The following is a 24,800-nucleotide window of genomic DNA, read 5'->3' on the forward strand; positions in this document are numbered from 1 at the left end:
AGAAGAGATTTGTTTGGGCCAAGAAACACAAGGAATGGACATTAGACCAGTGGAAATCTGTGCTTTGGTCTGATGAGTCCAAATTTGAGATCTTTGGTTCCAACCGCCGTGTCTTTGTGAGACGCAGAAAAAGTGAACGGATGGATTCCACATGCCTGGTTCCCACTGTGAAGCATGGAGGAGGAGGTGTGATGGTGTGGGGGTGTTTTGCTGGTGACACTGTTGGGGATTTATTCAAAATTGAAGGCACACTGAACCAGCATGGCTACCACAGCATCCTGCAGCGACATGCCATCCCATCCGGTTTGCGTTTAGTTGGACGATCATTTATTTTTCAACAGGACAATGAGCCCAAACACACCTCCAGGCTGTGTAAGGGCTATTTGACCAAGAAGGAGGGTGATGGAGTGCTGTGGCAGATGACCTGGCCTCCACAGTCACCGGACCTGAACCCAATCGAGATGGTTTGGGGTGAGCTGGACCGCAGAGTGAAGGCAAAGGGGCCAACAAGTGCTAAACACCTCTGGGAACTCCTTCAAGACTGTTGGAAAACCATTTCAGGTGACTACCTCTTGAAGCTCATCGAGAGAATGCCAAGAGTGTGCAAAGCAGTAATCAGAGCAAAGGGTGGCTATTTTGAAGAAACTAGAATATAAAACATGTTTTCAGTTATTTCACCTTTTTTTGTTAAATACAGAACTCCACGTGTTCATTCATAGTTTTGATTCCTTCAGTGAGAATCTACAATGTAAATAGTCATGAAAATAAAGAAAACGCATTGAATGAGAAGGTGTGTCCAAACTTTTGGCCTGTACTGTATCTTCAACACATAACTGCATTCCTGAGTTAGGGCATAACAGCCCCAAGGTTTGAACTGAGCTCAGACTGTTAAATAGTGCTGCTCTTTCTGGCTATTATATTTACAGTTAGAAGGCCCGAGCTGGTCCAGCCTTGGATAAATTAACACAAACCTAAACGATGTCAAGGCACAAGACACAAAACAGGTGTTTAGTTATTCACTGTCGAGGCACACCTGGTATTTTTTCATACCTTAAAATGTATTATCTGTAGTGAACAGCCACCTTTGAGACACTAAGCAGTTAATTCCAGAAATGAAGGCGGGGTACTCAAGATGAAGATGTTACCTTGGCGATAATATGACAGACAGACACACACACACACACAAAAAAAAAAATCACTGTAGAAAATACATTTTAAATATTGATTGTTTTATTTTTCTATAGATGTAACCTTATTGAATGACAACAACAAAAAAGTAAGACAACACATTGACATCAGACAGGTGACACAGCTATTGCATGGGAAAGAAAATATATACAAAAAGATATACAAAATGTATCCATGTTATTCTGTGTGTGAGGCCATTAACTCAGGAGATGCTTCTTGCCGAGAAACTGGACTTTCCTATCAAATGCTGTTGAACGGATCGGTGCGTTGATTTCGTAGAAGGGATTCATTGCAAACTGGAAAAGAGAATATCTCATTAAAAGTAAACAAGGATAAAATTACCAAATGTTAACTTACTTTTAAATAATTTTAACAATAAACAAGGAAACGTACCTTAATGTATAAATCATACACATCGTTAAAAAAGTTTTTGATTCCATCCTCTTGTCGCACATCATGCAGCATGATCAATCTCATATGTATAATAGATGATTAAGGAAAATATACTCAACACAAATTTCCTTAAAGGTGACTAAACAGGATGCATACTCATACATTTGACTTGCCTCAAAAATGCAATCAAGACATACTGCTAACAGATTTACACTAAATTAAATTTTCCACTCTACAAAAAATAACTTAAAATCAGATACATGAATGTCATTTATTTTGCATTACTGCATTGTGGTATATCAGTTTCACATTTCTACATTCAGTTCGTTACATCAAATGATCCAATTAGCTTTTTGGCTTTAAAGCCTTTTGATTTGTTCATTGAGTAAACACAATTGTGAGTGCACATACTGTACTGTACACTTATTTCAGCTTTGAAATATAACATCATTATGTTCCACGACAGTCTGATGTGCACTGGCGAACATTTGTTGTAGTTTCCCATAGACAGTTGCATGAAAAGAGTTTACTATAAATGCATGTTTTTCCTTAATGAAATAAAACAGATTGTAATATAGTGATAACATGATTTTGTAATGTTAATCAGCTTGAAGGGACACTGGCGGCATATCTTATCTCCCAATTCAGTACAACAACGATAATTGGGTGCCATTTTGAAATGTATTTTGATTCGATATTATGAATTATAGTGATTTTTTAAAAAAAATTATCCTCTAGTTTGTGGATGTAAAGTTTAATGAAGCTGTGATTATCTTAAAGGTCACAATGACTCATTTTATGCAGTGAGGTCAAGTTCTAAAACATGGCCTCATTACCATGAAATGGCCACTTATGGGGGTTCACATCATCACACATGAATAAAATTGGGTTCACTGAATCCACAAGAGCCTCAGCTTGCCAGTCATACCAAATGTATGCAACTCCAAGACTGTAGGTCCCTGTCTGCAGCAATGGCACAATTTGGAATAGGCCAAAATAACACATTCATACAGCATGCAAAAACCTGCATGGTTTGTGGCCAAAACTGCATGGAGAGCCGTGGGTGCCCAGAGAACTCATTTTCATTCAGATATCTGGAGGTCAGAGGTCAAGGGACCCCACTGAAAATGGCCATGTTGGTTTTTCCCTCACCAAAATGTAGCCTTACTATGGAATAATATTTGTCAACAACCTTGCATGACATCCTTGATGCCAGTGGATTCTTTAGGTCGCCTACTTTCATATGATAACAATATTTTTACTTACATCAAAGTCCTCTAAGGGATTAAAAGACAAGAGTCAGACACAGTAGTCAGAAAGGATATGTCCTGCAGTGACAAAGGCGGAGACAAACCACTCATTGAACTTGTCCACAGTTTTCAAGTACATGTTGTTGGACAGCCACATGTTTTCATCCACCAAGTCCAGGGCTGCATGAGCGATGAACTGGTTCAGATGCCGATGGTCGTCCTGTTAGAGACCAAACACACATTGTACGACAGCACATAAATAATCATACACATCTCAATCTGTGGTTAATAATTTCCAACAGCCTGGTATAATTTCAAGAAACCTGAGTTTGACAAGTGTTATCGTCCAGCGAATGGTGTTGCTGTCAGCATTACTTATTTTACATAGTTGTTAGATCATATGCAGTTTATATCAGTTTATATCATATGCAGTTTAACACCAGTTACCTTTGATTCAGCTTTCCCAGCCGGCAGGAACTCCATTTCAAAAACAGGGTTGTCATGATGGCCAACCATGACAAAATAAAAACTTCCAGACATTTTTTTTTTAACCTGGAAAATGAGTTAAAATAAAAATACATTAACGTTAAGTGAAATAAATTCATCTTGTAAAGTGACAGTGTCAGTAACATCCAAATAATTGTGAGCCCGTTAGCAAGCCAGTCGTATCGCTCGGCTGACGTTTTCGTAAGCTTATTTCGAGTTACTTTTGTGAGAATAAAATGAAGATAACATTACTTACAATATTTTGTCAATGTGATGTACAAGGGCAGTCAAAACAATCGATAGAAAACAGCCTTTTGGCTTAACAGAATAGAAATTTGTTTACCTGTAATTACACTTCCTGGTGGACAGTCGCAAGATGATGACGGAATGGTTACGCAACTAAAATATATTACAGCAAAATTTTTAAAATATTTAAAATATTTTGAAATTTACGTGCTTTATTTTTAAATTAAATACAACACCATAAGTTTTAGCTCTTGAAATAATTCAATCTTTTTTAAAAAAAAAAAAATATATATATATATTTTTACGTCATAACTGTGTGCCTGCCCGGAACAAGAATGTCGGTTAGTCGGATTTAAACTCTGTTGGCACTTGAGAGGAGACGCTTGGTGGTTGCTAGGCTGGTAACTAATGTTTTAAGTAAAATAAGGCGGCTTAATTACGATTTCCCTTTATTGCATGGCTGTCAGGTCTAGTGTTAAGCTGGTGAAGTAACACCGGTTTGAAAGCAGGTGAGAAATACGTGCCAGTTGATGCGGTGAGATTTGTTCGCCACTTCGTTATGTTAAGTAGTGACTGTAGTTTTCTTCTGTTTATTTTCTGTAAGAGCATCATGTCCGCGGCCAGGGAAGAGGTGTTATCTCCAGATGAGCTGAGGAAGAGGCTCTACCAAACGTTCAAAAACAGAGGAGTGCTCGACACACTCAAAGTAAGCAGGCGACCCTAGAAATAGGACACCTAACGCAAACTGTTGTTGACTTTCTCTCAGCCTAAATCTGCTGTGTGCTGCCTGGAATCATTTTAGCCTCCCATCCTTTTTTTTTTTTTTTTTTTTTTTTCTCCCATGTTGTCTTTGACTTTGTTCTGATCCAGACACAGCTGCGTAACCAGCTCATCCAGGAGTTAAAGCAGCCACTGGTGAGCGGAGGAGAAACGCTTCCCAGGCCAGTGCCGGTGAAATCAGAGTCTCTCTTGGTCTCAGCCTCTAACAGTGTTGTGGCTGATCATCTACGAAAGTCTGGCTACGAATACACCTTATCCGTGTTCTACCCTGAAAGTGGCCTGTGCAAGGACAAGGTGAGCATGATTACAAGATCTGACTGATTTTAGTCTAAAGTGGAATGCAAAAAGACCTTCAAATGAAAGTTTTTTTCAGTGGTTTACTGACCTGCTGTATTCCGTTTTGGCAGGTTTTTACAACAGGGGACCTTCTTCAGTTCATGAAAATTAGCCCTGAATCAGCACTTCATAGATCAATGGTAATGGCTAACATCATTTACAATGCAGAATAAAGTTGTTTGTAGACAACGTTGTGGTAATAATGTAAGGTTGTGTTTATTGTTGTTTTCACAGTCCTACAACAAAGAGAAAGATAACAAAGGTATGCACCACGTTCTTCTCCTTTTTCACAATACATACTATGTGTCCACCAGGTGACTAAGCCATGTGCCTGAAATATTTTCTCCTTTTTGTCTAGGTTTCCTGATGAGCCTTCTAACACATCTCACGGACCATCATGCTCATGGGCTACGCTGTGATGCTGACACTCAGACCACCAGTGTAGCAAGTTACAGAGAATCTCTCGGTATGACAAAAATATGTCCCATATTGACCTTTTTATGTTACACACCTATGTCGTTCAATAAGTTTCTCTCATTGTTTTTCGATTCACAGTTGACAAGATGAAAATGATTGATAAGGAGTATGAGAACATCCATTACAGAGGGGACAAATGGCTCTCATATGAATCTAAACTGGCTGCACATAGAAAAGAAATTGAAGCTCAGATGGAAGCAGAAATGAAAACAAAGGTATACGGAATCAGAAATACACTACTGCAGGAAAACATTACCTCTCTGGAAACCAGAACAACAGTTTAAACATCTCTGACCAATCAGGTTACTTGACTGGAAGTGAACTGTGTAAGATAAAATTATGTTATCAGTTACTTTGGGTTTATGTAATTTTGTCTGTTTTGTTTCCTAAGATGCAACATTTCAAAGATGTGGAAATCGCCAAGGTGAAGATGGAAGAAAATGCAAAATCTCATAAAGAATTTGACAAGCTGAGACAAGACATGGAGAGGAATTATGACTTGAAGGCGAAGGCACTGATGGACCGAGAGAAAAATGCCATTGATCGGTTACAAAAACAGCAAGAGGTACATTACTGACAATTTGGTGCTATGCTCTATCCATAAACAGATTACCAGTGTTTACATGCAGTAGCACATAGCACATATTATTCTGAGATATCTCAAGGTAGTTAGTCCACCAGGAGGGAGACGTGGATGCTGTTATTTGATTTCTCTGTGTTTGTTTGTTTTTTTTTGTTTTTTTTCCCAGATTGAGGAAAAGAATATCTATATGCAGAGACAAACACTCCTGAAAGAAATAGAAGCACTGCGGAACAGTGAAAATGAACTGAAGCTGAGGGTGGAGGCTTTTGAAAAGTAAGAGTATTTCACACCATTTATGATTATGAAGAAATGATTTCTATCCACTGTTATGATGAACATTGGTTGACGGAAACTTGATTGTTAATCACTTAAAATATAATGATGATACAAGGACTTGCAAAATTCATGAGGAGAAGGTCAAGAGTTCCGAGGAGCTGCTGAGGAGGAGGGAACTGGCAGTAAAAACTCTGGAGGATACACACGACCAAAGGCTGAAGAATGAACTTTCCAGGTACTTTAACCCAGAACAATGAATATCTTATTTGCCCAGTTTGTGTCCTGAACATTATCACCATCACTAAGAAATGTCCCACTGGTCACATCCATTCTGTGTCTCATATGATTACACACTCTGCCCATTGTATCAGCTCATATGACTTCACAAGTTTGGACTGTTTTTGTACTGAGGGCTTTTTTTGACCAGAAGATGTCACTGTTGTGTAGGGCCAAGATAAAAGATCCCCAGTGTCCTATTTGTACAATCTACACAGTAAACTAATTGGCCCTCGACATGTTTCAATCACTCCAGCACCCTGAATGTCTCTGACCAGTATTTATTTTTCTTAGCGAATAAAATTCAGCTCATAGTCATAAATAAGATGCTTGTGCTGCATGTCTTTTGGTTCCAAAGTGGGCATGCATGTCATTTTTGGAATGATGAAAATGTTCTGTCATAACAGTTTTATTATTTGTTATTGTTATAGAAGTACCATTTACTCGGTTATGCAACCTTACAGTGTTTATTTTTAGGTTGTGTGGTTGGCTGCCAGTAGCCATGATTTATAGTAACGTGCAGTAGAGGGACAGGTCAACCAGACTGAACATTCAGCTGTAATGTGTGCTTAACCAAATGGTAAAGTGCCTTTACAGCACTATTAATGACACATGGCTTGGTTATTTACCCTGCACCCTTTAATATTAGGTCAAAGAGACTTATATTTTCAAGATCTTGTGTTGATTGCAACATTTTAGCCATATTCTGTCCCAGATGGTTTAGTTTCAGAGCTGTATTTTGTTTGTAATTATTAGGTATCAGCTTGAGTTGAAGGAGGAATTCATCAGGAGGACTGAAAAGTTAACAGAAAATGAAAACAGAAACAAAGGTGTGTACTTTAATTGATGCAGTGTTTCTGGCCAGCTTGCTATTAATTTTGTTACAATGTTACATTTACATTCTGTTTATTTTGCAGTGGAAACTGCTCGCATACAGAAGGAATCAGCTGCAATTGATGCTAAATTAGAGGAGCACAGTAAAGCATGTTCTGAGTTGAGACGACTACAGGTAAATGGAGTAACTATATGCATGTAGCACCGTACATACTGGGTAGCCTCACATCATATAATATTTGACACATTATTTCATTTCCAGTAATTCATAAAGCAGTTGAATTCAAACCATTCCTTTGATCATTCAGTGTGAAATAGTAGTGTAATAAGTGTACAATACACAATGTAGCCTAATGTTAATTAGAGTACATTTTACTATGTCTGCTTCCCTCATATCTCTGGTTCTCAAGGTTGAGCTGGACACATCACAGCAGCAGATTTCTCTGGTGAACCAACAAAAGGAGCTCCTGAGGGAAAAACTGGAGACCATGAGTGACTACCCTAGCTTGAAGAGAGAGAAAGTGGAATTGCAGGGGCAACTGCGGCTGCTAAAGAAACAGCTGGAGGAGGCCCAGGAGGAAAATCGGTTCCTCCGTGCAGGTGAGGAATGACTACCAGTCTCAAATTCCTCCCAGGAGGGATTGTGTTCTTCTCCATTCCTTCTCCCGTCTTAAAAAGATTGGGATAATGTACCACAGCTTCTTTTTGACAATGAATGTTATGCTGATAATTTCTAATTTAAAGCTAATTAATTTATGAAAATCAATACGACAATATATTTGTAGCCTTTCACTTTTTTCACAGCTGGGAGAGGTCCAGTTTCTTCAGAGGGCTTGTGCCTTGACTTATTGTGAGCTGTCTGGAGATGCACTGTAGTGTGAAGCATTCAGGCTTGTTGTCTTTCCAGCTGCTTCTGGCTCAGTGGAGTCTTTTTGAATGTGTCTCGCCTGTCAATGTGGGGCCTCTGTACTGTATTTGTAGCTTTGCAGACTGCTTTCTGAAGACAAAGCGGGGAGGGAAGTGGGATGAGGAGTTGAGTGGAGGGGAGAAAGGGGCACAGTGAGGAGGGACAGAGGGCTCTCTCTACCCATGGCGGAGCACCAGTATTTTACTTCTCTCTTAGCAATGGAATATTCTTCCTGTTAGAGGGCAGGGTAGGGGTACAGAGGGCCTCTCGCCCCACATTACTAACAGCGGGGTTTGCCATGTGCTCTACTTTCAACACAAAATATCAGACTCAGAGCCCTATGTCAGCCAAATCAGTCCAGCCTCGGCCATGAACTGAAGCATATCAAAATGACTCAGTCAGAACTCACTTCTGGTTATCACCTGATGCTTTTGGCATATGTATTCATCAGGTAATTTTGCCACTGAAGAGGACAATATATGAGACCATACTTTCCCCTCATGACAGAAGTTGGGACGTAGGATGTACTTTCAAATTATGTTTTGTTTTGACTGTGATTACATTCTTCTCAGACTTGGGAAAGCCGTCTAAAGAGCAGCTGGCCTTGCAGACGGAGCTGCGGAGGCTGCAGAGCGCTCACAGGCTGGACAAGGAGGAGTTTGACAGCCAGAAACAGGTGCTGCAGGCACAGCTCCAGAGTGAGGTCAGTCACACCACAGCCTTTCACTGAGTGTGGGAAACTGTGAGGCAAACTTTTCTTTGTAGAAAACCTCTCAACTTGGAGAATTGCTTGTTTAATTGGGGTTCAGACTTCAGATCTGGGTTTTCAATGAGACACAGTCAGTGTGTGCAAAGGGTAGCTCTTTGTGTGATGTTCTGTTGTTTACTGTTTTCTGCAGGTGGAGCGTTGTGCCCAGCTCAAGGCCCAGCTGATTGAGTGTGAGGAGAAGGCACAGTGGATGACCAGCCATGCTGAGGAAATCAAGATGCAACTTCGCCAAACTCAACAAGGTACCCTATGATTGAGTATGCATTCAGAACTGTGATTGACAATTATTTTCATCACTGATTAATCTGTTGGTTATTTTCTCGATTAACTGAGTATTTGTTTAGTACATAAAATGTTAAGAAATGGTGAAAAATGTTAATCCTAATTTCCCACAGCCTAAGGTGACAAAGGTGACTCGAATGCATTGTGCTGCCTCAACCAACACTCCACATCCCAAAGATTTTTAGTGTCATAGATCGATTATCAAACTAGTTGGCGATAAATGCAGTCGTTGGCAACTAATCTTTTTTTTTTTTTTTTAAACACAGTTATGCATGCTGCAGAAGCAATAATGCATGCCTTGTGTAGACGTCCTTGTAGTCTATCTCATAAACTGGCTTTCTTTTCTTTTTTTTTTTTAATTCACATTTTTATTCAGGGATTTGCAGTACAGACATTTTACATTTCAGTTCCTTCTTGTGTTCCAAGTTTCAGTGTCCTTTTGTCAATGTCCTTATTCCAGAGTCGAACCCACACATACAATGTTAAGCCCCCTCTTTTTTTTTTTCTTTTTCTCACATTTTTTTCTTCGGAATCACAATTCAAACATAACAGAAATAAAAATAAAACACACAAAACAAAAACCATAACAAAATGACAGCAACATTCCAAAACAGGCTTTTTCAATAAAACAGATGTGCCCTAATCATTCAACTCTTCTCATCCGTTTAATTTTCAGATCAGATCAGGTTTCAATGGGGTCACATACTCAAACCACTTTGCCCAGTATTTGCCAAACTTGTCTTTCTGTAACCTCAGAGAGAATGTCAACCTCTCCATCACCAAATTTCATATATTATTCCATCCATTCATCAACTGTTGGTATCTCTAGTGTCAACCATTTTCTTGTGATACTTTTCTTACTAGCCACCATCATTATTTTGAATAAATACTTATCTTTGTGTGCCTCAAATTCCCAATTTACTTTACCTAGGTATAATGTCTCGAATGTCAGTGGAATCTGTATATGTAAGATTTCCTCCATACATTTATGTATGGAGGAGATCTTTCATTATATGAAATGAGATGGCACCCCCAAAATATGTAATGGTGATTTGCTATGGCTTTTTTAGTTTAGTGTCATAGATCGATTATCAAACTAGTTGGCGATTAATGCAGTCGTTGGCAACTAATCGATTTTTTTTTTTTTTTTTTTTTTTTTTTTTTACACAGTTATGCATGCTGCAGAGGCAATAATGCACGCCTTGTGTAGACGTCCTTGTAGTCTATCTCATAAACTTTTAAAACACCCAGTGTTTTAAAAGTTAACAGATATTTTGCAAATTCTGCGGACCAAACATGCTGCCTATAAGTGGTTTCCAAATTGGAGCAATAAAAATTTGATTGAAACTAAGGAAAAGAAGCCACATTGCAGCATTAGCTACTGCATCTAAAGTTTAGATGCACATTTTTTGTAGTTTAGAAATCCTTTCTTTCAGATCTGTCCTCTTTGGTGGTTGGTCTTTATTGTATTAGACCTAAAAATCTCTTCTTCTTTGCTTCTCCTTTTTCCTTTCTTGTTCTTTGTGTGTGTGTGTGTGTGTGTGTGTGTGTGATCCCCGTGATGATGGCAGCTCTTGAAAATGAAGTGCTGCGTAACCCTAAGCCCTCCCTTGTGGATCGCTCGGTGCTGGAGCTTGGCACTGACAAGCTGGTTCCCCCTGACATCTATGTGGATAGGGCTCTGCTGAGAGGGAGGATGGGTTATGATGATGTTTGTGAATCAGGTGGGCCCTTGCGAGGGCACAGGAATCAGTGGGTCCAGAGCTGCAGTCCAGATTCTGATATTGACCTGGTGGCTGGAGCCAAGGCCCGGATCCGTGAGCTTGAAAAGGAGGCGGAGACCCTGGAGGAGGCTTATAGGACTTACCAGCAGAGGGCAGTGCGCAACACCATCTCACACATGCTTCCCCCAAGACCTCTTTCCCCTCAAAGACCACATCCTTCACACTGCCCTGACTCTCCCCTGAGGAAAGAGATCCCTCACCATTCTCGCCCCCACTCACCCCGCAAATCTAACATCTCTCACAGATCTCTCTCTCCCCAAAGACAGTATACGACCCGCTATACTAGAACGCCCTCCCCAGTTCCTTGCGACACTAGAAACCCCTTATCAGCTTCACAGCCAAAAGTGACCTTCTCAGACCAAAACCAAACCCAGTCTTCAGGCCCTCCTCGAGAACATGGTCTGCAGTCACTGACCGAGCCTTTGTTTAATGAAGATGGACACCCTCAGAATGGGAGCTCCCTTCCCTCCAGACACTCATCTTCCACACATCACTCTCCGACTAGGAGGAAGCTTCAAACAGAGCTTGCAGAAGGTATTCCAGAAAATATTTTGCCTTGTCAAATCACTTCAAAGAAATTAGCTTGTACCAGCCTCTTTGTCTGTCAAGAAATAAATAGTGAAAGGGTTTCATGTGATCAGCATTTTGGTACTGCTGTCTGTGTATATTTGGTATTCTGTTGCAGAGCCTAGGAACATCTTACACATTCAAACAATCAGACTGTCTGTCACTGGATCACCGTGTTAATGGTATTAACACTATTAATCTAATCAAAATCCTTGCCCTCTTTAGAGGTTATTGTGTCCCCAGAGCCATTCCTTGAGCTGTCACCTGAGAGACAGCTCGCTCATGTCCCCCACAGTGAGGTGGGATCCTCAGGTGGTTTCTCCTCTGACCTCAGCCCGCCTCGCAGTCCTCAGCTCAAGAGCACAGCACGAGACCAGTCAAGGTAGCATCTGGCATTGCTTTGGCAAGGACGAGTACAACATATTAGTTGCACAAAGCAGCAATGTATGCTAATGTCTTTTATCTACTGTATGTCTTTGTTAATTTCAGTCCAGCAAAGGTACAACAAGCCTTCTCTAGCTCAGAGTCATCACCCCAGCCTGAGAAGATAAGCCTCGAAGATCTCACAGAAACTCTGCCAGGTAGTCCATACTGGTATTTCTTTTCTTTTTGTGTCCTCGCTATTTCACTTACAGTTACACTATTATGCCAGAGATGTACAGAGATGTGCTCAGGCAGATGCTACATTTGCCCCACATGCTGTTTTGGTATATATGCCACTTGTATAATCATATGGCAAAATCTGATAACCATGCCTTGACCTTGACCTTTGACTACTTTTGAAAAAATGACGATGAACCCCCTAGCCAACCTGCCAAGTTTGAAATCAGATAAAAAAAAAACTGTCCGAACCGTTGCTGACATGCAAATCCCAGTGATTATTGTGGGTGTGGGTCTTAAAACGGTACTTAAATGTGTTTTCATGGGAGATTGTATTTTCCTTCCTTTCCTTTACCTGTTATTTCCCGAGATGTGTTCATTTTATCATGTTTCTGAAGATTCATTCATCCTTCCATTGTACTTTACATGCTGTTTCATCCTTTGTGATCTGACGGGATTGACCTGAGAGACCCGGTTTGGATCACCTCCAATTTGTTACTGTGAGCACAATAGGAATATTATTAATGTACCTGCAACGTGATTTGTCATGTCATTGTGTCTGATATATAAGCGCTCTGGACCAGAATTATGATCAAAGGCACTTTTTTAATCCGCTGCCCCATAAAGCGCTATTTATAGCTCTGGTGCATGTAGTATGACAGAAGCTCTCTCTGTAGGATTTGAGATGACAAGCCCTCTGGGTATCAAGCATGTAGTGTATCCTTAAATGATTATTCTAGTTATTTTCAACCTTAGCTTTATTTTCCTAATTTTTGCCATCATGATGAATGATTGCATTAAAGAGAAACCTAAATCTCTGTGAAGGCTGCCCTCTGATGGTGAAATGTAGGGTGCCTGGTCTTTGGTGGCAGGTGATGTATAACAGGTGGTGACATCACCTGCCACCAAAGATTAGGCAGGCATGTACCCTACTTTTCACCCTGAGAAGTCAGGCATCACAGACATTTGGGGTTTAGTTATTTTTGAAAAATGTCATACTCACTTCACTATTGAACTTTCATACCTCGAGGCCACCAGGGCCACAGCTGTCCAGCACACACACATATACAAAGCTAATGGGTAATCTCCAACAGTTGAATACAAGGGGATTAAAATGCATCCTTTCAGCACAATAACACTTCACAATGCAGGGACTTAACTCTTTAAACAGCTGTGATTGAACAATTATCATCAACATTGCATTATCCACAGCACAACATTTCAGTTAAAACAGTCCATTTGATATATTTTTAGCATTGCTTCTACATTTCCACATTGCTTGCTGCTGGCCTTCTGCTGTGTTCAAGTCATGTCAGAGGCAGAGGAATGGTCTAACGTTTGATAGCTTTTCATTTGTATTTATACATTTCAAATCAACCATAAACATCACTACAACAGATATTTATTGCTTCTTAAATGTGCTTTAACCAGTGTTAATATAATTGATTATGATTTTTCAAATCTGCTGCCAACATCATTAGATTTGCTGTTATGTTTAATTAGGTGGGATGACAGACTTCCATGATCTGTAATACTGTGTAGGAGATGCTTGGGTCTAGCAAAAATCCCCCACATATCCTACTTTTTGGCCTAATAAGAGGAATGTGGACATGAACTTTTTTTTTTTTTTTTTTTCACAGTCAGCAGTTCATATTACAACACTATATCTAAAACCACAATCTACACTGGTTTCAGGTAATGGATGGAACATTGAATGTAGGAAGGTCCCCTTTGCAGTGTGAGTGTTCCTGTGGTAAAAGGAAATATTTTTAATCGTTTTTTGAATTCCACTGCTGGAGATTATTGTTGTGTATATTGGACAGTGCTGCTGGCACTCTGAAGGTATGAACGCTCCGCAGTGAAGTTTTTAAATTTTCAACATAATCAATCGCCACGATGACAAAAACTAGGATAATAGGCCCCAGGCTGAAAATAACCAGACTTATACTTAACACTCAACACCTGCAGGTTTTGTGTTCTAAATTTGAGAGGCTGGGATTGCAGCCTCAGATGAGCAAGCAAACTGCCAGGCCCGATTAGATTGTGTTATTACGCAGTATGAATCCTCACATAATTAAATTAATTGTCAGAGCCGTTTGGTGCATCAGTATTCTACGTGTGCTGTACAGTATATTTGCCACTGCCAAAGAAAGCAAAGCATCTTCAGATTTTAGTCGTGCAAAGACACCGAAAAGTGCGATGAACCAAAGTGTGAGCTATTTGTAGTGTGCCATCTGTCCAAACAAAACATCCCAAGCACAGATAGTCACTGCATTCAGTTTCATAGTTTTGCTGGTGCAGCCGTTAAGTATCAAAAAAAAAAAAAAAATAGTTTGTTGTTGCATTTTATTTGCATATTCCATTAACTTTGATTAATTTTAACTGTAACAAAATGGGTTAAGTCTGTTATCGAGGTTTGGGGTTTTAGAATGGCTGTTTTTTAATGAGTGTGTGACTGGCCTCCAAAGTGTCCTTTCAGTGGCCCCGCACAATGGTGAAGATGAAGGGCAGCTGATTATGTATTCTGTGCTGGTCCTCTGGCCCTGCTGCATTATGGTGTAGCATAAAAGGTCTCTTTGTGTGTGTCTCCCTCCAGAGCCCAGCCACATTCCAGAGCTTCTCCTGGACACGGCCATCCCTCTCTCTGAGGAGGCCCCTGACGGCCCCTCTGTCCCCCCCCCACAGGCTCCACGGGACCTGCCAGACACCCAGATACACATGCAGGGCCAGGCGGGTGAGTTGGTACTCAAAATCTTGGTTGACCCTTCGCTACAAGAATGCCCATATTCCCTGCACACATTATGGATCTTTCATACCATACTGCTTTTTGCACTGTAGCCACATGTTTGCCATTTCAAAGTACATTGCTGCTTAGACAGCGATGGAGAGAATCACTATCACCAGTCATCACTAACTCGTTTCACTTAAGTCAACCCATATGCTCTGTAGAAGTCCTACAAACCTCTGGTGAATCCAGACAAGAAGGTGAAGAAGATGAGGAGCTGAGGTGGGAGAGAGAGAGAAAAGAAAGGCAAGAACAAAGGCAGAGGGAGCTAGAGGAGGCCAAGGAGAGGGAGCTGATGGAGCTTGAGAGACTGGAGAAAGAGATGGTAATGATAATGTACCACCATGTTTCACTAATAATCACTTTTTCTTACTTTTTAATCACCGCATTAATATATTTACATCCAGTGAAAAAAGGAATAATGTCGGATTCAAGGTGTGCATTATGTTGATCTGACTAGACTCTGAATGAGATGGAGCAGTCCGGACAAGGGGAGGAAGAGACGGCATTGAAGACAGGAGTGCCAGAGGAGCAGGAGGAAGAGTTGGAGAATGCTGAGGAGAAATCCTCAGGTGAAACTCCCCTGGAGAAATACATGAAGATGGTCTTGGAGGCAAGGGAGAAGCAGCGTGCACAGGTCAGTGCAGCACACACGTCTGTGCAGCTCTCACAGAAATGTTGAAAAGTTTTGTTTTATTGCAGATCTGGCGCAGCAGTCATTGTGAACCGAGTGTGTGATTTGCTGTTGTTTGTCAGAGCCCTGAGAGAGAGGAGCCAGAGCACATGAGCCCTGAGGCCAAGAGTTTGTCTGAGGAGAAATATGAAAGGTAACTCAAAACAGTTTACAGGGCTAGACAGAATATAGGTTCATGGTTTTATTTATGTGTATGCAGCCAAAAAATACAACAATTTTCCAAAGCTAGACAACAGAGGATCAAAATGTTTTATTTTAAATATTTTAAAGCCGGGGCTGCTTCTTTGGCAATTTAAAGGGATAAAAATGCATTGTTTTTGTATCCAGAGGAAGCCAACAGTGATAACTGTTTTGAATCAGAAAATATGTCCATATCTCAAGAACTAAGAACTTCAAAGATGTTTTGCATATTTTCCCACTTAATTCTCATTTGAGCTGTGCATCAATCTGACATCACAAATTTAGTGGTGGGATAATTAATGGTGGGGTTTCTCTCCTACAAAGGAGCATGGAAGACAACTAGGGCCACAACAATAAATAAATAAACAAATAACTGAATAAAACTGAAATCTAAAATGAATAAAATGTCAAAATTCTGAGTAAGAATTCTGAGATTAAATTCAGAATTTTGGAAATAAGTCAATTCTGAGAACAAAGTTTGATTTCTGAGTTAAATGGCAAACTTTAATGTCAGAATTCTGACTTTAATCTCAGAATTTTGACATTTTTTTCTCAGAACTCTTTTGTGTGTGGCCCTAATCTTCTTCTGTTGTTGAGTTGTAAAGTTTCAATGACAAAATTGAAACTGTTTGAACGTACAGTAAGAAAATGTGAGTTCTCTCTTGCTCTTTGACCTTGTGTTTTATTTCCTGTAATGTGTATTTAATATGATTGAGAAATAATTGTGTTTTTGTTTTGTTTTCTATGTCCCTATAGACTTTGACTAATGAGCTTCTCTGTGTCTCCACAGTGTTGCGGTGTATTCACATGAAGCTGTGGATGATGAGTTCTGGTAAAAGTCCTGAGGGGCTAATAACTAACACTGAATTTGAACAGACCTGCATTTTCATCAATGTGAAGCATTTTAAAGCTTTTTTTGTATTTTTTATGTATAGTTGACATTGTCCTTTTTTGATGTAATTTCATCAATTGCATATGTATGATTAAATCCTTTTTTGTACTTGCTGTGAAGTTAGTTCATTTCTTGATTAATGGTGAACTGAGCAACTTTTAGATTGTCAATCATGCAAAGGAGAAACCAGACCACAAAAGAGTGGAGTTGATGTTTTATTTGTGTTTTATTCATAAAAACAGTCAACAGGCCAGTTGAGTAATGTCATATAGGGGATTCCAGTCAGACAGGGTACTGGATTGTTGTCCTCCTGGTGATTAACAAGGAGCCTTGATTCTTAACTTTTTGGTTAATTTAACAGACAACACAACATGAGGCGATGTGGTACACAGCAGCGTGTACTGTACATCTGCCATGTTTATGCTGGGCCACTGTACACCTGTGGCTTTTAGTCCTGCACAGTGCATTGCAGGTTCTGTACTAAAATATCTCAGATACATTTGTTTATAAAACACTGGCCAAAATGAGACTTACAATGGCATATTTATACTTTGGCTGAATCTACCACTTAGATTGCCATATCCAGCTCTAGAAATGCATTGCGTTGCAACTAAGGGGAATCACTTTAAAAGTCTGTGAGGAGTGAAGCATCGGTAATTCATGAGGAAGCCCTTGACACTTATAGAAAATATGGGTTACTATCAGGTAACAAAATACTATAGGATTCATATAGTTTTCACTTGAGTAAAAGAAAACCTATAAAACACCTACTACTATCCAGCTATAGTCATAGAATGGATTAATTTGTATTCAGTTAGAGAATAAAAAAGGAAATAGGCAAACACTGCCTACTATTGATGTCAGTATACATGACTGTACATCACTTCGACGACTGCAGAAACAGTTTCCTTCATGCAATAAAGAAATAAACATCAACATATTCCTGTAACTCTTGTCTAACAGAAAAAAGATTACATGAGTAATTATGTCAGTATTATAACAATTGCACATTGCAATTATGAAGAATTAAAAAAAAAAAGAAAAAAAAAAAACAATGTCCTTTTTGAGTGGTTTTGTCTCCAATAATAAAACATCAGTAAAATTCCTGACTTTTAACACATTTATGTTGTTCACATCTAAACAGTGCTTCTTATATCTATTTCATTTATAGGAGTTGCCATGGTACCAAAGCACATACACAAATGCAGTTTTTTTGTTTTTTTTGTTCTTTTGTTTGTTTTGTTTTTTGTTGTTGATTTTTTTTTTTTTTTTTTACAGTTTAATTCATAAGATTTTTCTAAGTTGAGTAGTTATCATAATGTACAGAATACTGGAATAGATAAGCTAAACAATCACAAATGGGAATTTGGAACAATACAAGGGATCTGAAGCTCTCTAAATTGTTCAGCACTGTTTTGTTTTGGGTTTTTTTTTGTTTTTGTTTTTTTATTTTTATTTATTTTTTTTTTGTAATTTGTAATTTGTCTAAATGAATACAAAAGGAGCACAAACTTTCAACATGTAAAATTTTCAGTTGCATTGAACACCCTTTTCTCTTTAGATTGGCAGCAGACCACATTTAAAAAGCAAGATTACGCAGTGTTACGCCATCATGCTGGAAAATGTATTTCTGTGATTGTGTGTTTTGGTCCACTCACATTTGCCATGATACAACTACTGTGAAACTGTAATGCAGAGGAGCTCCCGGTATGTGCGCTCTTTTTCCATTTCTATTTGAGGCATAGTTTGAAGAGGACTAAAATGGACTATTTAATCCATGACAGTTTAGCTCTTATGAGAGAGAGGTGTCTGTTTTTTCCAGTTAATGTGATCCATAGGCTCTAGTGTACACCTGAGGTAGTGTTAGTGCAGGCCATGAATGCTGTGCATCACTTTTATGGTTCAAAAGTAAATGCGATGCAGATTATTCTAGATCCAATTACTTAAACTCAGCTGACCACTAAAATTGAAAAAAGAAGCAAATAGAGGCTGAAGTATGAAGAATCCTAGCATGTTTTAAAGGAAGGAGGATAACACTTTACTAAGAACAAGAATAATCCCTTCTTTTTCAATGCAATGTGGTTCACATTATATTGTTTACCTCCCTGTGACCGGTCAATTGAAAGCCAAAGCAAAACATCATGTGACATGTGTCATAGCCTTGAGTCAGTGTAAATTTATGGATCTGCCATGTTATTCAGAATGACACGATACCTCTCATGTGGCTTTGTAAGTAAGGCGGCACATGTCATGCTGGGAAATTATAATTAAAACTGCATCTCTGATTTGAAAAGAAAAAAAAAACACTTCATTTACAAAATGTTCTGCATTCCCTTGTTCTAAAACTGGCCACCATAGGTCAGAAGAATTACAGAATAAGACTGTAAAACAAACTTTCATCATTTACGACTTGTATAAGAATAGTGCAATGTCTCAAGCTTTGCCAGCGAAAAAAACTGGCTATGAAAAAAAGGGCTAGAGAAAACGAGAGCAAATTAAGATCAAAGCTCAAAACTGCTATTTTCTCCAGAAAACAAAATAAAACATAAAAAAAAAAAAAAAAAAAACAGCATAGATGCAGCACAAAGTAGCGGTTCCAACACACATCTTGGTGAGTTAGTGCAGAAAGCAACACTGATGCATTAGTTTGTTAGGAGCCTGGTTAGTACTGCACAGTGTGAGGACAGTTGGCAGGTTATTATAGCTGAGCTGAGCGCGCTCTTGGTCCAGAGGGATCGCCAGTGGTTGGCAGTAGTGTCTATGTGTCTTTGCGTGTGTGTGCATTTCGAGCGCGAGCCTTCATTCCTTATGTGTAGGAATTGAGACATTCCTTTGAGCGTGAGGTGATGTCCTGCAGCTCCCGCTCTTCCTTCATTTTGATGTCTTGGTAGGCATGCATATGACTGGCATCCTTAAGGTAGGCCCAGTTTGCTGACAGAATCATGAGGAAGTGGATCTGGAAGAGAAGGGTGAGGTGGATGGCCGGTGAGCATGTCAAAGATGCAAAGCAAGCTACAGGAGTCAGAGCTACATCACACACATTCACATAGAGTTAAGCTTGTCAAAAGACATTACACACAAGCGTGACAAAGATATTACTGTTACAGTTATTATCAATATAACTATACTGGAGTCACTATTTCAATGGACAATTCTACAGAAAAGACACTTTGAAGGGGAAGGGAAGGACAGAGGAGAGGAGGAGAGTGGGAGGTCATACATGCAAGGCTCGTGACAATGGCAGCTGGAAAGCTTTGGTTAGTGCAAAGCATGGTGTTTTGCGCTGTTTTGTGACCCTGACCCTATGTCTTGTGCACCTCGGTATTATTTTCTCAAACGCTCTTTTCATGGAAGCGAGAAGAAATAGACCATGTGATGATATTTTGTAAACAAAGATTGTTTATTTTGTATAGAAAGAGAGGAAAAACTACAGTCTTCAAAAACTTAGGAGAGAATTAAATATATGAAATAGAGAGTATAAGTAACCATAAACAGATCAAAGATTTTGAAATATGTAAGCATGCAGGCTCAGTGTTAAAAAAAATAAAAAATAAAAAAAAAACAAATGGCTCTTTAATGGCACTTTCTGAATGAATAAAGGAAATGTATGAAACAAAACAACTTCATAGCTGAGGCTATAACAGCATCAGATCTCATAGAAAAAAAAATACATTTACCCTACTCTAAAATAGGAGAATTTCTTTTCATAAAATACATGTAGAAATTAAACTGAGGCTTAGGGCCTCATGCAGAAGGATACCCCTGGTACTGGCCTAACCCCTCATAGTGTGCTGTGCTAGGAATGTGCGGTTACTTGAAAATCTACTATGCACAACTGGTCACCTGGTCTACATCATCATAATACTGTCGATCGAAGGTTTTTTTTTTTTTTTTTGTTTTTTTTTTAGTTCTGTTTAGAATCTAGTTTCTGACAAAAGAAATCAATACTGAAAATTCTCTGTAACACTTGATGGTTGCATGGGTTGGCACTGAAAATGTACAGGCTAAGCAAGGATATATAGGACAAGGCACTTGGCCAGCGCTACTTTGCTACTGTAGCTAGTCCTTTGACAGATGTGGCACAAGAATTCCTCCTCACCCAAAACACTAACCTGGCTGTCAAAAACGTAACGCCTGAGAACACCTTCATTATTTGCCATCAGATTAATTATTTTTCATCTTCCCTCTCCACGTAGGCAGTTTTCAGAGATTGGCACATAAGGGCTTATTGCAATTTATATCCTAATCTGACCCGCTGAAGAGCCTGGGCCTCATTTACATGTCATGTTTAACTCAATCTTAAGGTCACTATTCAAACTGTGTGCAAGCAAGTTTAATCTACATTTTAGAAGTGACTAAGGAATGCACACATGAATGCATTTCGGGTATAAGTGCCATAATTGACACTTGTCCTGTTCCCCAATGTGGAATGCTTCATGCAAAATACTGTAGCTTTTTTTTTTTTTTTTTTTTTTTTTTTTTTTTAATCCTGCAGTTTATGCCTTTTCAAATCTGTTCAGGTTAGATCAGTAGCTGGCGTAGCGCTAGGAACTTTTACACGTTTAATTCACGGTTTATAAATAACAACACTGGTGCGGATTTCTAGCTGTGCACATTTCTATAAAATCTGATGGTGACATGTTTCTATGAGTGAGGCCAAAGGAAAGCAGTACAATCTAGTAAAACTATACACCACCGCATTCTGAAGACAGTTCTCATCAGGCGTCCCCAGACAAGCATATCCCTGGATACCACATGCTAAAGTTTGCATACAATCAGCTATTTACACTTCATGTGACTACTAATGGAGAGATGTTGATTTTCTATTCTCAGGTTTTTTAGTTCATTTGTTGTCAGTGGCAACTGTCTCTACTCAGTACAGTCTCAAATGCTGTACTGTGCTCTTAAAAACAGTTTAAAACTTAGTGCAGCAGTCTTCTCGACTCTTAAACTTCAAAACAGCAAAGTTATAAGTGGTAGCCATCATGTAGATCAGCTGGTGGAAGAGAACAGAATAAAGGTGGTAAGAGAACATGCCAGTGACTCCATAGTCACTAGTAACATGTTAGTATGACGGTCAGTCAGTTTCTGGTTTATTTCAACCTATCTATGTAGAAACAAAGCAAGGAAAATGTGAAAATGAATAATATCTGTTGTAAAATATCTATTTACAATATCCGGTATGTAATGTATATGTAATGTGTGCAATCCTCGAGAGCAAACTCATGATTATGGTGTCTAGAAATGTTAAGATATTCTATTTGCTAACACTGGCTGATAAACAAATCCAATCCAGGGCAAACTGCACTCTGTTTCATCCCTCCTAAAATAAGAATGGGGCCGGGGGCATCTAAGCAGATGGTAAACAGCAAATGGAATTGAAGCTGTGGAAAAGCCTAATCTTCCTTGGAGTGGTTATATAAACCATATGGGAAATGAGGAGAGGAGCACTTGACACATGATCTACTGATACAAACCGTGCAAAGATGGGCTAAAGGGAGAGGAGATGGAGAGACTGGAGGGAGGCTTACCAGAGCGATCACGGTGGCTCCCGCCCCAGCACACGCTACAATGTACAGGTGATAGGACAGGTAGAACTGGAACAAGACAAGCAGACATGATCGTTATTCAGTTTGCAGACACCATTAGGTCCTTGAGCTCTTGTCACCGTGCTCTGCTGACGTGTGTGTGCTGTGTATTTCGCTGAACGTGTTTGAGTGGGAGAGTGGCTCTTACCTCACTGGTGCTGCAGATGTCGCCTAGCGTAGACCCGCAAGCCTTGCCTGGTGTGGCATTCCATGGGATAATTCCTGCAGTCAGGAATTTCAAAGGTTTCCATTTACACTGAGAAAATTCCTCTTGATGAAACCCAGTGAACAACTAGCAATTATTTCATTATCAATTAACCTGCAGATTATTAACTGTTAACTGTTAACTGTTAAAAAATAATGTAAAATTCCAACCACATGTCACCGGAGCCTAAAGTGATGCCTTAAAAAAACAAATTATTATGATATGAAATTGAGAAAAGCAAGCAAATCTCAGCATTAATGAAGCTGTACCCGGCAAATGTTTGCCATGTCTGCTATAATAACATGAAAAATGCCTTCAACGATTAATGAATTATTAAAAATACAACTGACTAATTGTCTGTCAGTTCACTAATTGATTAATCAATTATTCATTTAAGCACTAAAATGAGTCTACGGCCTGTACTCCCACTGTCACACTAGAATGTGCAAAATGACTGTATTTCCTCTGATGTTTCTATCATGATATTATACTATTATAGCCTGAGAGTTAAGCAAATCAAAGCTATAAAATACATCCCAGTGCACATTTGAACTTGTTATATTTTATTGCTACTATTCAATGCTGCCTCTGAGCAAGGAGAGATAGCAGCAGTAGATTCATCTTCCACTCATTATTTACTATAATACTGCATTTGTTCCATGGAAAAACAGTGATCTATGATAAAAATGATATATGAGTATATTATAGAACAGTCTCTTCTGTGTTTCAAATATTAATGACGCAAACTCTAAACATATTCTTGTCTCACCGTACTGACGAACATCTACGCAGATGGTATCAATGTTGGTGAGGTTGGCCATGGAGGACTTCATGGCATTACAGGTGGACCACATGTTGTAGAAGAGGAAGACTGGCACGGCAGAGAAGCCAAACACACCCAGCCAGGCCACACCCAGGATGTATGTGAGGAACACAAACTGGCCAGAGATGGCACAATATTAGCATCATAGGATATAACATGCAACCGAATCCCACTTAGTGATATCTGCTAAAGCTTTGTTCTCTCTTTTACTGGTGCTGGCTATTACAGGGAGTGCTATAACATGAAGATAAACACAGCAGGGTGGCACTCGTAGTAGCATACCATTCCGCTGATGCAGCGTCCGCAGATGGTGGTCTTAAACTCGCTGTGCAGCTCCTTGACAGCGCTGGTCGTGTAGAAGCCCTCAGCCAGCAGAATGATCCCGTACAGGAAGAAAAAGGAGGCGATGCCGTAGATGACGTACTGCATCAGTTGTATTCTGTAAAAGAACAATAATGTCACACATAACCTCTCACATTTCACCTGTACTGACTGAAACATTTCTCAGCCTCCAACATGACTCCCGGTGAGGCACACTAAAAATGTCAGGTAGAGTAATAGCGTTTGACATACCGCAGCTTGGGATGGAAAAAGTGCAGCCGACTATTATTTATTTATCTTTTTGTTTTGTTTTGTTTTGAGTGGAATCTTGAAATCATTAGCAACCTGGGCTGAATTATGGTAAACAGGCTGCCACGACAGAGATAAACTGGCCCGGCTCCCCCAAGACGTAAAAAGAGACACAAACCCTTCTTTTCCAACTGCAGAGATAACAGGTGATGCATGTCTGGTGAAATCATCCAGACTGCCTCTCTAGACATCTTAAATTAAACAGTGCGCTCCACGTCTACACTTGAACACCAACATAAAACATGTGCTTGGTCTTGTCTCTCCTCATTCCTTTTTCATTGTCTAGACTAATGGATGCAGGGTAAAAAAGCTCCATATTAGGTCTGCTCTTCAGGATAAGGTGAAGCCAACAGACATTATCAGCTAAAAATACCCTGTATTAAGTTCACTTCATTAAAACTGTAACTCCATTGATCTGATTTATCTGCCTTGTTCAGCCCTCTTAAGGCGCAGTATCTTTGCTCATTGAGATAGTTATGTAAGACTGAATTATTTGGTGACTACGGATGATGTCTGATGATGGATGACTGTTGTAAAATGGATATAGTATTTTTAATGACAGCATTATTTGACAGAATATGGCAAAAATCAGCTTTATCTGTTTACCAGACATTGGCCAGCATTACAACCACAGATATATCAGGTACGGTTGAGGAGATTTCACTCACACATCGGTCAGCATGGCATGGTCACTGGTCACCTTCGAGAAGTGGTTTTCCAAAATGGTCACCGTGCCGGTGAGAGCCACATGGCCGCAGCCGCAGAACAGGGCAACACCAGAGAAGCACAGGATCGTGGCCACCAGCGACGCATATGGCACCCCGCCTAAACATTTGATGCAGCACTCAAAGCAACCTGTACAAAAACACAAGAAGGGCACAAGTGTGAGTCACTTGACATTGTGACACAATGTTTTTGCTGAAAGGTGTATCAAGTATCTTTACTCTACAAAAGCAGCATTAGTCAAGT

The 24,800-nt window shown here is 39.6% G+C and overlaps 3 protein-coding genes across 6 annotated transcripts in view; 1 reads left to right on the top strand and 2 right to left on the bottom strand.

Moving 5' to 3' along the window:
• Positions 1–1,208: 1,208 nt before the first annotated feature.
• Positions 1,209–3,710, bottom strand: trappc2 (trafficking protein particle complex subunit 2). 2 transcript variants are annotated; one of them, XM_030081483.1, is made up of 5 exons: positions 3,661–3,710; positions 3,279–3,383; positions 2,907–3,051; positions 1,582–1,667; positions 1,209–1,484 (listed from the first exon to the last, which is right to left on the bottom strand). In XM_030081483.1, exons 2-5 carry the CDS (start codon positions 3,369–3,371, stop codon positions 1,386–1,388), a joined length of 423 nt encoding a protein of 140 aa, XP_029937343.1. In that variant the 5' UTR covers positions 3,372–3,383; positions 3,661–3,710; the 3' UTR covers positions 1,209–1,385. The 2 variants fall into 2 exon arrangements, with proteins under 2 accessions (XP_029937343.1, XP_029937345.1); XM_030081485.1 differs by having other exon boundaries at positions 3,574–3,678.
• A 189-nt stretch (positions 3,711–3,899) lies between these two features.
• On the top strand, positions 3,900–16,701 carry ofd1 (OFD1 centriole and centriolar satellite protein). 2 transcript variants are annotated; one of them, XM_030081480.1, is made up of 23 exons: positions 3,900–4,072; positions 4,168–4,269; positions 4,434–4,637; positions 4,751–4,819; positions 4,914–4,941; positions 5,038–5,145; positions 5,235–5,371; positions 5,548–5,721; positions 5,906–6,012; positions 6,131–6,250; positions 7,048–7,121; positions 7,209–7,300; positions 7,536–7,725; positions 8,605–8,735; positions 8,932–9,043; positions 10,655–11,401; positions 11,660–11,816; positions 11,924–12,015; positions 14,631–14,768; positions 14,984–15,144; positions 15,280–15,456; positions 15,576–15,646; positions 16,484–16,701. In XM_030081480.1, exons 2-23 carry the CDS (start codon positions 4,174–4,176, stop codon positions 16,527–16,529), a joined length of 3,231 nt encoding a protein of 1,076 aa, XP_029937340.1. In that variant the 5' UTR covers positions 3,900–4,072; positions 4,168–4,173; the 3' UTR covers positions 16,530–16,701. The 2 variants fall into 2 exon arrangements, with proteins under 2 accessions (XP_029937340.1, XP_029937339.1); XM_030081479.1 differs by having other exon boundaries at positions 4,143–4,269; positions 16,484–16,554.
• An 86-nt stretch (positions 16,702–16,787) lies between these two features.
• Positions 16,788–24,800, bottom strand: part of gpm6bb (glycoprotein M6Bb) — a 33,810-nt gene continuing 25,797 nt past the window's right edge. The window contains exons 2-7 of one of the 2 annotated variants that reach the window (XM_030081481.1): positions 24,500–24,686; positions 23,484–23,640; positions 23,148–23,316; positions 22,322–22,395; positions 22,117–22,182; positions 16,788–19,541 (exon numbers count right to left, since the gene is read on the bottom strand). In XM_030081481.1, the coding sequence (XP_029937341.1) occupies positions 19,392–19,541; positions 22,117–22,182; positions 22,322–22,395; positions 23,148–23,316; positions 23,484–23,640; positions 24,500–24,686 (803 nt within the window). In that variant the 3' untranslated portion in view covers positions 16,788–19,391. Of the gene's footprint in view, positions 19,542–20,444; positions 21,582–22,116; positions 22,183–22,321; positions 22,396–23,147; positions 23,317–23,483; positions 23,641–24,499; positions 24,687–24,800 lie in introns of those variants that run through there. The other variant, XM_030081482.1, reaches the window with a different exon arrangement.

Source organism: Myripristis murdjan, chromosome 21, assembly GCF_902150065.1.
Source record: "Myripristis murdjan chromosome 21, fMyrMur1.1, whole genome shotgun sequence".
Classification (NCBI taxonomy): Eukaryota; Metazoa; Chordata; class Actinopteri; order Holocentriformes; family Holocentridae; genus Myripristis; species Myripristis murdjan.

Coding starts and splice junctions, on each gene's coding strand:
- trappc2 (XM_030081483.1), bottom strand. CDS start 3,371: ATGTCTGGAAGTTTTTATTTTGTCATGGTTGGCCATCATGACAACCCT. Junction 3,052..3,278: donor CTGGGAAAGCTGAATCAAAG/GTAACTGGTGTT, acceptor GGTCTCTAACAG/GACGACCATCGGCATCTGAA. Junction 1,668..2,906: donor CGCCTTTGTCACTGCAGGAC/ATATCCTTTCTG, acceptor CATCTATTATAC/ATATGAGATTGATCATGCTG.
- ofd1 (XM_030081480.1), top strand. CDS start 4,174: ATGTCCGCGGCCAGGGAAGAGGTGTTATCTCCAGATGAGCTGAGGAAG. Junction 4,820..4,913: donor CAGCACTTCATAGATCAATG/GTAATGGCTAAC, acceptor TTGTTTTCACAG/TCCTACAACAAAGAGAAAGA. Junction 15,145..15,279: donor AGAGACTGGAGAAAGAGATG/GTAATGATAATG, acceptor TGATCTGACTAG/ACTCTGAATGAGATGGAGCA.